Source organism: Melopsittacus undulatus, chromosome 2, assembly GCF_012275295.1.
Source record: "Melopsittacus undulatus isolate bMelUnd1 chromosome 2, bMelUnd1.mat.Z, whole genome shotgun sequence".
NCBI lineage: Eukaryota > Metazoa > Chordata > Aves > Psittaciformes > Psittaculidae > Melopsittacus > Melopsittacus undulatus.
In genome coordinates this window covers 3,011,815-3,023,818 of record NC_047528.1, presented here as the reverse complement: position 1 = coordinate 3,023,818, position 12,004 = coordinate 3,011,815, and the positions used below count along the sequence as shown (strand labels likewise).

The following is a 12,004-nucleotide window of genomic DNA, read 5'->3' as shown; positions in this document are numbered from 1 at the left end:
CTGGGGAGATTATTCCAATGGCTGCTTGTTCTCAATGGGAAAAAATTCCTCTTGTGTCCAACTGGAATCTCCCCAGGAGTAACTTGTGCCCATCACCCCTTGGCTTTTCCATGGGACTCCTTGTCAAAAGGGAGTCTCCATGTTCTTTGTAGCCACCCTTTAAGTACTGGCACATGGGGATAAGGTCTCCCCTGAGCTTTCTCCTCTCCAGGCTGAACATTCCCACCTCTCTCATCCTTTCCAGTGCTCACCTACTTGGGTTGAACAAGTTAATGGTTCAGAGGGAGAAGGCAGAAAGGCCACACTCAGCCTACAGTTGCCAAAGGCTTTTGTCTTAGGATTACTACAGCATGCACACAGCCTGGGTTGAACTGGTTATTGAGTGCAGAAGGTTAATACATGTCCCCAAAACTTCTACAGGGGATACACAGTGAGGTGGCAGAGACTGCTCATTACCTCACATATGGGGTCTTTCACTGGGGCACCCATAAACTCTGCAATGTGTCTTCTGGAGCCAGGCTGAGAGCTGGGCTGGGGCAGCCTGGACAAGAGAAGGCTCCTGAAGGGGAGAGCTGAGAGCAGCTCCAGTGCCTAAAGGGGCTGCAGGAAAGCTGGAGAGGGGCTTGGGACAAGGGCCTGGAGGGCCAGGCCAAGGGGAATGGCTTGAACCTGCCCAAGAGAGGGGAGACTGAGCTGAGCTCTGAGGCAGAAGCTGTTCCCTGGGAGGGTGCTGAGGCGCTGGCACAGGGTGCCCAGAGAAGCTGTGGCTGCCCCATCCCTGGCAGTGCTCAAGGCCAGGTTGGACACAGGGGCTTGGAGCAGCTGCTCCAGTGGAAGGGGTCCCTGCCTGTGGCAGGGGTTGGAGCTGGAGGAGTTTTATGGTCCCTTCCAACCCAAACCAGCCTGGATTCTATGATTCTACACTGCAGAAACCCTCTATCACTTGGTTCCAGGTGAAGGTAGAAACCCAGATGCTCAGTTCCATCAGGGGGTTCCCCATGTGGATTCCCCAGAGCTAAGGAGAGCAGAGGGTGAGGTACAGAACAAGAGATGGAGGTGGGAGGACACTCACATAGATGAGGTGCTCCCGATAGCGGATCAGCAGGTTCCTGAGGATTCCTGCCTCGTTCAGGTCCCCCAGGCGGATCATGTCCTCCACTCCATGGATGGAGGTGGGGTGCATGGGTTTGATGTGGCTGGCATTCTGCGGGGAAATCCAGTGCTCCTGGGAAGAGAGCGAGGATAAAGATAACACAAATGGGATATCACTAGGATGAGAGACAGAAACAGCCCAAATGAAACAGAACAACATACACAGGAGAGCATAAACACATAGGCCATAACCTCTGTTCCTAAGGCATGACAATGACTTATTGGACAGGTTCAGGGCAGAAAGGAAAGCATCTTTTGGTTTACTGGAGCAGCAAAGAGACATGAGACATAAGCCATACCAGCAGGACCATCATCCAGGACAGCATGGACACACAGTACATTAAGGAAGCTTCTAACAAATAGCAGATACGTTCTTCCCTTCACACAACTACATTTTCACATCCCTGGTTAGCCCTCTGCAACAACATAATGTTGGGCAGAGAAAAGATGGTTTAGAGAAGGAAAAAGGGATACAGATGGATGGCAAAGTCTTGCTTTTGATGGCAGAGTGTTGTTTAGCCCTCTTCTAAAGGGCTTCAGAAGCTACTACAAAATGGACACAAGGACCCTGCTGAACCCTATCTCTTTCTATCACCCCTGGAAGGGAATGAGAGAATATACAATTATCTGTGATTCTGTGATCTCAGGCTGCAAAAAACAATGGAAAGAACCTCCTGAGACCACCCTCTGCTTGTGATAGAGATGTTACTCTAAACCAGCCACCACTGCACAGAATTAGAGGTGGGAAATTGAAGGAGAACCAGTGTTTGGGTACATCTTGTGCTGGTAGGAGGCCAGGAAGGACTGGGTAACAGCAGAGGAACAACAGGTCGAGGTGGGTTTGCTCAAAGCACTATCTAAATGTGCTTTGGAGGCTTCTGTTATCATTGGACTCAAGAAGCTTCTTGGCTTGTGAGTCCCAAAACAGCCTCAAAAGAGGAACACAATATTATAGTGTATTTACAGATAGAAAACTATAGCAGAGTTGAGTTCAAAAGACATATGAGAAGTCTATGGCAAAGTCAGTCATCATGTTCCTGTGATCCCTGGCCTGTCCAGAAGAGGTGAAGAAGGGTCCTTACAACCCTTTGTACATACATTGCCTTCATCATCCACAACCTGGATCTGTCCAGAGTCACACAGTTTAACCACCGCTCCAATGGGGACATCGAATTCCCGTCCGGTTTTGAGGTCCATCCACACATAATCCCCCTGGAATCAAAGAGAGGACAGTTACACTCAGCACTGCAGAAGCTTCAGTATCCCTTGGGGTACAAGTTGCTGATGTTTTGTACTCAAATCATTGGTGCAAGTCAAATGACTTCCATTGCAAATGACTTCACTGTCCCTGTATTTCATGAGCTTGTGAGTGATTGTTGGTCACAGACTGCATCCTGTAGGTTACAGAGCAGTGATACAGGCAGAAAAAACCCACCCAGGCAGAAGTTCCCCTCTGTAACGTACAAGACTAGAAAGTCACACTTAGGAGATGGTTTTGAGCTCTGGAAAGCCTTATGTGGAGGCTTAGTTTTCCCTTCCATATAAACACTATCAAATATACATTCTCGTGCCTTGGACATTAGTGAAAGGAGATGATGAAAGAAGGGTTAAGACCATACCAGAGAGGTAGACATATATACTTCTTCTGCAGGTCTCCCAGCTACAGTGATTTGTGGGTGGGCTCTTTGCATTTAATCCAGTGGATTTTATCTACTGTGACTACATCCAATTGCTTCCTGAACCTGTGCAAAGTTTGAACATCCATAATGTCTAAGGAAAAGTTTAGCTACAAGTAGCATAAAAAGCTGTGTCCTTTTACATGTTTCATGTGTTTCACCTCTTTCATTTGAGACCCTTTTGTTTTCACTTTGGAAGACACAGCAAGCAGTTGACCCCTATCCACTCGCTCCATGTCACTGGTGTGATGCCATAGACCTCTGTGAGTCCTGCTGGGCAGGGACTATCTGCCCATCAGCTCTGTGGATATTAAATTACTCAAATGCAAAAGGGCTTTTAAAGAAGCTGTTTTCCCTCAATACAAATGCAAACCCTCAAATAACCCCAAGCTAAACTCCCAAGCAGGACCCACACTGTTTGAAGCCAAGCAGAGTTATTTACCTCCCCTATTATCAATGCAAAGAGGTGTTAAAACTGGAAAGCATCTAGCTAAATTAGGCTGGCTGTTTGCATCAAGCAAGTAAATGTACTTCTTCATGCAGCTGAGTTTAATGTTGTGAACTGGTAGCTCCACCTAATTCCATATTCCTGGGGCCAGCTCTACTGGTGTCTATTAAAGACAGTGCAAATGCAGCATCTACCTTTGGAAGTCCTGAAAAACTGCTGGGAAGAGGGAAAGGGAAAAATAAGAGGGATCACTTTGCATGGGTTCAGACTTCAACAGAGAAGGTACAGGTTGGATATAAGGAAGCTCTTCCCTGTGAGGGTGCTGAGGCGCTGGCACAGGGTGCCCAGAGAAGCTGTGGCTGCCCCATCCCTGGCAGTGCTCAAGGCCAGGTTGGACACAGGGGCTTGGAGCAGCTGCTCCAGTGGAAGGTGTCCCTGCCTGTGGCAGGGGTTGGGACTGGATGCGCTTTAAGGTCCCTTCCAACCCAAACCATTCCATGATTCTGTGTGCTCTTATAGAACCCCTTTCCTGGGCAACCACTATTGACCATTTCTATGGACAGAGTATTTATAGACTTGGTTTGACCTAATGTGCTTCTGAACAACCTTCAGCTGTCCTCTGGATGGTGGGAACCAGACAGGTAGCACTATAAAGCATGATGAAACCCTCATCATCCATGCCATTGTTCACCAGGACTTTTGATACCAACCAGTGCATTCCACAGGGATGTAAGGCTATCCCTATGGACCTGCTCATGGAGAAACACTACAGATAAGGAGTCCCTGGCCATTTTGTGGTAGGCTCTACCCTTGGCAACTGCTTGCTAGGTTTCACTTAGGATACCAACAAAGCCATCCTGCTTACATGGAGCTGAGGATCCGGCCTTGAGGTTGGGTTTTCACTTCCTCAGAGGGCTGTGCTACAGCACTGCTTGTAAGTATCATTACCCAGCTCATCAAAATACAATATTCAGATTTTTCTCTCATTAACTCCCTTATCCTCACATCTCATAACTGAGTTAAAAGGAAGAAAACAACTAGCGAATGCAGTAAGTCACACACAGATACACATTACAAATCCACTTCTATGAATATTCATTTCTTAGCTCCTTTAACCCAAGGATTTCAAAGCACTTCAGAGTGCTCAGCACCGTTATCCTGGCTGCATAGCAGGTGAATTCATGCACAGGGTAACATGATCGAGGTGTCAGCAAGAGGAGAACCAGGTTGCTCAGCCCCTGCTCAGCAGAAAACCCCTCTGACACCTCATAGAGATTGCTCTCGACCAAGAAAACAAGAAGTGTAATGCTTGGGGGGGTTTAATCTTTGATTCTGAATAGCTGTAAATGCAGCCTGCTTTGTATGTGCTGTTAGCACTGAGCTGAGATAAAAAGGCATTCTGCTCTTCCCAAGGTAAAGCGATACTGTATTAACACTAAGGCAACTCCTGTGCTTTCCCTGCCTAATGCACAGAGTGCTCATCCCTTCACAATGCTCTTTCTAAACACATTAAAGCCCGGTTCTTAATACGGGTGAAATAAAGCAAGTCTTATGGGATGGGCTAAGCTGGTAAGCTCAGAAAGGTCAGGGGGGTGTTAACAAATAACATCACTTATTAAGAGTGACGACCTGTTTTCTTCCTTCACTGTAATCGATTTGATGTAAACCCCATGGAAGTCAGTTACACGCCTTCCACTGATGCAATCACCATCAGGTCAGCCCCAAAAGCAGCAGATATATTGGGGATTTCAGGGTAAACTGGGGTGATTTATGCATTTACCAGCTTGGGCAGACGGGCTTATGAGTTGCATAACCTGCTTCATGCCTAAACTGATGCAGTTTGTTTTCCAACACACATGACAGTACCAGGGAAGTGAGAATCATAGAATCATAGAATAGTTAGTGTTGGAAAGGACCTTAAGATCAACCAGTCATGCGACAGAATCAACATGGTCCAACTCTTCCTCCTTAACACAGCTCTGGGTCCTTCCAAACAGAGGGTCTGGGGCAGACCCTCAGGACCTCAAATGCTATGGGTGCTGATAACCAAACAGTGGTGCAAGAGAGGGAAACACCACCATGGGTGCACACACATCAACACAGTTCATGAAGAGGATCTTTAGGAGGAACTTCCAAATGCAAGGGAATGAAGGTTGCACCACAGGGATGCTACAGAGCTTGGGAGGGCAAAGACTCAGGAGGAAGGTGAGAGAAGCTGCCACAAGCAGAATGAAGATCCCACCAAAGCAGCAAGGCTGATTTCTGAAGGCTTCCAGCCATGGTAAGAGACTGGGACCCCCTGTCTTACCGCTAACATGGTGGTGGGCTTCAGGGCCTGGTTGACGTTGCGGAGCAGTGTCCATTTGCCCTGGTCCCTCTCCTGATCTTCCACCACCTCAGGGCATGGCTGCACAAAAACAACCTTCTTCCTCTTCAGCATCTCCAAAGGCTTTGCAGTGGCAAAGAAAGCTCTGTCCCCCTGCTTCCTACATGTATTCCACCACGAATGCCAGAGAGCTCTGCCTGGTTTGCTTTAGACCTCCAGCATGACCATGCCTGCTGCCTGTAGGATATCCTCTGACCTGATTCACTACGTAGCTCTTGGTAAAGGTCTTCTAGGAGCAAAGCTTCCATTCACCAGCCATGGTCCCCCAGCATCCTCACTCCATACAACTGTGGGAGTCTTAAAGCCACCTGGATAACTTTGCTTCTCTTCAGTTCTTCCAGCTTAAGGGGTGATAGTGAAGGACACAACCACCCATTCTGGAAAGACGACTGTGGGATTAAAGGGAAAACTGTCCATTTCCCTATGACTCCTCTCCGTTACCTTCCTTTCTCAATGAAATAACCACCTGCCAGCTTGAGGACTTCCAGCACAGAAGCAGACTCAGGTACTTCCTAATCCACAAATGCAGTCGGTGCCCATGCAACACATGGCATTTAATTAACCTAATACCTTTACATACCAAATTAAGCAAAGCGCAGCGGGAACTCAAAACCAGAGGCCATCTGCATGTTCTTTCAACTGATCGCCTCCAGTAGATCCATAGCAACTGGATGGTAAATAATTGAGTGGAAGGTGTGCGGGGCAGCACAGCCTCTGTGCCTGTAGGTGAGAGGAGAGCCTGGGCTGGGAAGAGAGATGTGCTCAACATGAGGACCATGGAGATAATGAGGTTGTACTGATTCTACACCTGGCTGCTCTATAGATGTACTTAGAGTCAGAGAATCATAGAATGGTTTGGGTTGGAAAGGACCTTAAGATCATCCAGTTCCAATCCCCTGCCATGGGCAGGGACACCTCACACTAAACCATGGCACCCAAGGCTCTGTCCAACTTGGCCTTGAACACTGACAGGGATGGGGCATTTACCAGTTCTCTGGGCAACCCATTCCAGTGCCTCAGCACCCTCACAGTAAAGAACTTCTTCCTTATCTCCAACCTGAACTTCCCCTGTTTCAGTCTGAACCCATCACCCCTTGTCCTATCACTGCAGTCCCTGATGAAGAGCCCCTCTCCAGCATCCTTGGAGCCCCCTTCAGACACTGGAAGCTGCTCTGAGGTCTCCTCGCAGCTTCTCTTCTCCAGGCTCAACAGCCCCAATGTTCTCAGCCTGGCTCCATACAGGAGCTGCTCCAGCCCCTGCTCATCCTCGTGGCCTCCTCTGGACTTGTTCCAACAGCTCCATATCCTTTTTATGTTGAGGACCCCAGAACTGCACACAATGCTCCAAGTGAGGTCTCACCAGAGCAGAGGGGCAGAATCACCTCCTTCGCCCTGCTGGTCACGCTCCTTTGGATGCAGCCCAGGATACGGTTGCTTTCTGGGCTGTGAGCACACACTGCAGCCGGCTCATGTTCAGTTTCTCAAACTTCTGATATCTCTCCTTCTATATAGGAAGAAGACCTTATATGGGGTCTAGTAAGGACTAACCAGAAGAGTGAAAGGCATTTCACAGTCCCCTCAGTTTTGCTTTTTCTTGTTCTATCTTAGATACACTTGAGATTTCATCTAGGAAAGGCTTTTCTCATCATTTAGAGAACTTAAGGTCAATCTATCTGGGTCCCAATCTCCTCTATACAGCTCCTGAATCCAAACTGGTGTCACTTATACAGACCAGAGCAACACATGACAGAATAATGGTGCAGCTGCTAAGCTTTCCACACTGTTCTCATTTATCACTATTTTAATGCAAAACTCTGATTTAACGCAAAACTCTGATTTTAATGCAAAACCTGATTCTACCAGGTTTTCACCCCATTTGTTCATGACAAAGAGGACATATTCCTGATGGAAAGCTTTCTAGGTGAAGGAAGGTTTTACAGGTTCCCTTGATGGGACACAGTCACCAAGGACAGCAGTAGAGGATGGGTACATCAAACTCATACCAAGCTACTTCTGCCCATCAGGGAACAGCAGTGACAACAATGAGGCAATCCTTGCCCAAAGGTCAGCTTAAGCTGTATTACAAAGCCCTGGAACAATAAGGTGTTTAATTCTTGTAGCTGTGCAGGTGAAGTAAGGAAGAGGTCAAGTCCCATGGATAAGAAGCCAGGTGAGAGATTAATGAGATGAATGTCTACCAATGGAGCAAGCAAAAATGTACATGAGACGCAGTAATAATACAAGGAGAAGAAGACATAGCTCAAATGTAGCAATATCATGGGAGATGTCTACCTCCAGTATGACCTGAACACACAGTGCTGTAAATGACTGCGTTTTGACTGCCATAGAAACAGCAAGATAAATCAAAGCTGATAATGAATGAGAGGATGCACAGGGAAGGAAGGACTGAATAAACCTATAACCTTATAGCAGCCTTCCTATAGCTAGAGGGGCTACAAGAAACCTGGAGAGGGGCTTGGGACAAGGGCCTGTAGGGCCAGGCCAAGGGGAATGGCTTGAACCTGCCCAAGAGAGGGGAGACTGAGCTGAGCTCTGAGGCAGAAGCTGTTCCCTGGGAGGGTGCTGAGGCGCTGGCACAGGGTGCCCAGAGAAGCTGTGGCTGCCCCATCCCTGGCAGTGCTCAAGGCCACATTAGACACAGGGGCTTGGAGCAGCTGCTCCAGTGGAAGGTGTCCCTGCTCATGGCAGGGGTTGGAGCTGGATGAGCTTTAAGGTCCCTTCAACCCAAACTGTTCTACAACTCTATGATGATTCAATGATTTGCCCTGGTTTATCCTCGGAGCAATGTAAAGATGGGAGCCCAGAGGGGTGAATCCAGTCTCTGCAGTCCTATTATATGAGTGTGCTTACTTTTCCCTTGATGCTGGATTTGCTGAAGGAGATCTGAGGGCTCTATCCTATGCATTTGCAGTGTTTTCTGCCTGAATGGCCAAGCCTGCTGCCTCCTGCAAATGGGAAATCCCAACCCTTGGAAGGGATAACCTGGCTTGGAAACTGGCCTCTCTTCTGTATGCATCAAGGGGCAGAGCAACAGCGTTAAGCTTCCTATCAGCATGCTTTTTCTAAGGGAATGTGCTATCCTTATGTGGGAAACAAACAAACACACTTAGGACAATAAGGGGAGGGACACAGTGGAGGAAAGCAAACCTTCATCTGGCTGGCAGCCCGTCAGCAATGCCAGCAGGGTTAGATTACAGCTCCCCAGGGTAACATTAGACTCTTCACTGCAGAGATGGAATTATGAGCCACGAGAGCCATGCTGGACCCTGATCTGATGATTTACTGTGCCTCTGCAGCAGCAGCACAGCCGAGATCCTGGGCCTGCTCTGACACACTTTGTGCACACACATAGTGAGGGGTAAATTCTTATCCTAAGGAACTGATGTGACCTGGGTAATAGGTTTATGCTGCTGCAGAGACCTGAGCCCCCATTAAGCGCTACTGTGATGCTGTGGTCTCACTGCTGGAGAAGAATGGGGAATGATTCCTGCAGGAAGCACCCTCACAGCAGGTGAATCACCTAGTTCAATACAAGCTTGGGTTTCTTTGCCCCAGTCTGGTTTTCAGACCTAAAGACAATGCATCAGGCACTGCCAGTGCTGATATAGGGCTCCTGAGCCAGTTACTTTGCAGCTATCACTGCAAAGCTGAGTTATTCAGTGCACAGATCATGGGGGACTCAACTAACTGTCCTAGGTTCAGCAGTGCATGTGTGCACCTCTGAGCAAGACATCCAGATCCTTGCTAGGTGATCCTTGTATAGAGTCATAGAATGGTTTTGGGTTGGAAGGAACATTAAAGGTTATCCGGTTCCAACCCCCTGCCATGATCCCTTCCAACTGAAATGGTCTATTCTACTGTACTATTCTATAGTATTACATTCTGTACCATTCTGTTCTATGTCTATTTCTATTTCTAATTCCTTTCCTGTATTCAAGGGAAAGAAAGAGACACTTCTATGGTCATCTCTGCATAAAGCAGGCAATAAAACCAAGTCAGATTATACTGGCCTAAAGGAGTGTATGAAGAGGACAGTTTGGAGGTAGAAGGCCCTAAGGGCTGTAAGATAAATTGCTGAGGATATGGAAAATCACTGGATATGTTTATGGCAACAGGCACAATCTCATACCCAGGTCTCATACCAGAGAGCTTAGAGCCAAGCCGGGTCCTTTACTTCCTCACTGCTTGTCTTTGTGGCAGAAAACCCTCGGTGCACACAGCCACAAGAGCAAACACAGGCATTCCCCCAGCTCCGAATTCCAATGTAATTTGCAGACTAAACTGAAATCTAAAAGCATTGGTGCATTGCAGATTATGCCAGTGCAGAGTTCTGACAGCTACCCGCATCCTTTGGCCAGTATAATGTCTGTGCTGCACTAAACCCATATATCCTCACCTCTAGATACCACTTGTCTGATTCAATTCAGCTCTCCATTACACGGATATACCTGCTCGGTTTAATGGAGCTTCTCCTGGACCCACAGCTATACAACCCATGGGAGCATTAGGGCTGCTCATCTCTATTCTTAGCCTCCTCTTTAGCTGTGCAGTTGTCCCAGCATCAAGAAAAGGGGGAAAAGGAAGGAAAAACTTGAATTTCCACTTAAATACAAATCATAGTGTGAGAGATGCACATGCTGGGAGTGAGTAACCCTCATAATTCTCCTGTTTCATAAATAAATCAGATTCTCTTCCCCATTTCTTGTAGCACATCAGGCAGCAGCTGTCAGCCAAGGTAACGTGCTCCACACAAAGGCTTTTTGAAGCAAAGGCAGAGATGCAAGAGGAATCCTTAAATAATTCAATAATCAATGCACAGCTTGCTCATCCTGCAACCTCGATACTGACAGGAGGGAAAAAACAACCCACAAGTGAGGCATCCATCCTAGCATTACCCTATTTAGGGCTCAGGGGTAGGCAGAGGCTCTGGGAGTAGAAATGATGGATTTAATCAGGTTTGCAGGGGCACAATCCAGTGTGGTGCAATGAGGCTCAGCTCCCAGTGCTGTCTAAACCCATCTCTGGCTTTTGGCAAGGAGTTTGTCATTGACTTTTTGGGATGTCTTGGCCCAGAAATGGGTTTTAAGCAGACAACCATTTATATAGAAGGTTTAATCCATGACCCCTAAAGCATTAACATTAAGGAGGAAGTGGGGAGTGCCACAATCCATGTACACTACAAGTAGATTAGGGTAGATATGAGCATCACCCACCCAAATGCTGCACCAGAGCACTGAGTGTCAGCTCTGACACAGAAAGCTGATGGCCACCACTTGGATGTCATTAAATATCTACTAAGATGCAGAAGAAATGGGACAAGAAATGAAGATTGAGCCTTTTTAGCCCCATGCTGGGTCCTGTCCTTAATGCAAATGAAACAAACCCAAAGGAAGACAACGAAGCCATCATGAGATGGACAAATCTGGAAAACCAGGGAGGGGGAAAATAAAACCAGGAGGGATTAATGGGGAAATGATTTAGGATGGGAGAATGTAACTGAGTGCTGTCACACAAGCCGTACTCAATCAGCTCCTAGGAATAGGGATTTTGCAGTGGTACCACACGAGGAGCTCCCATAACCACTCTAAATCTGTCAACAACAGTCAATCCCATCTCCAAAAGCACCTGAAGGTGCAGCTGAGAGCTCCCTGGTTTGCAATAAGAGGCACAATGGAAACCCCTTGCCCTTAGCCACCCAGAAGCAAAGGTTTTGGGTGTTTCCCTTTAAATGTTCCGTATGTTATGCATTAGGAAGACAGGACTAAGGGAATTACATCTTCTCTGAGCACAGCTTGGGAGGGATGCTGGTTCCAGCATGTCGCTATAGATGGACAACATAGCAAAGCTGTGTGCTCCCATCCCTTTCTTGGATTTGGATGACAGAGAGGGCTTCTTCATCAGGGACTGCAGTGATAGGACAAGGGGTGATGGGTTCAGACTGAAACAGGAGAAGTTCAGGTTGGATCTAAGGAAGAAGTTCTTTACTGTGAGGGTGCTGAGGCACTGGAATGGGTTGCCCAGGGAGGCTGTGAATGCTCCATCCCTGGCAGTGTTCAAGGCCAGGTTGGACAGAGCCTTGGGTGCCATGGTTTAGTGTGAGGTGTCCCTGCCCATGGCAGGGGTTGGAGCTGGATGATGTTCAGGTCCTTTCCAACCCAAACCATTCTATGAACCCACAATGAAGCAGTTCAGGGAATTAACTCAGCAGCAACAGTTTCATGGGGGTTTCTCAGTGTTTTGCTGCTTTAGCCTCTGCAGCAGCTTTATCCCCTGCTGAAGGCAGAAAGGTGTTGGATTTGATTCATGAAAGAAGAGCCCCAG

The 12,004-nt window shown here is 47.6% G+C and overlaps 1 protein-coding gene across 1 annotated transcript in view; it reads right to left on the bottom strand.

Moving 5' to 3' along the window:
- The window catches only part of MYO7A (myosin VIIA), a 104,556-nt gene that overhangs the window by 63,237 nt on the left and 29,315 nt on the right, over positions 1 to 12,004 (bottom strand). Inside the window, 2 exon segments of the mRNA XM_034074426.1 lie at positions 1,073 to 1,225; positions 2,251 to 2,364. Coding sequence (XP_033930317.1) covers positions 1,073 to 1,225; positions 2,251 to 2,364 — 267 coding nt within the window.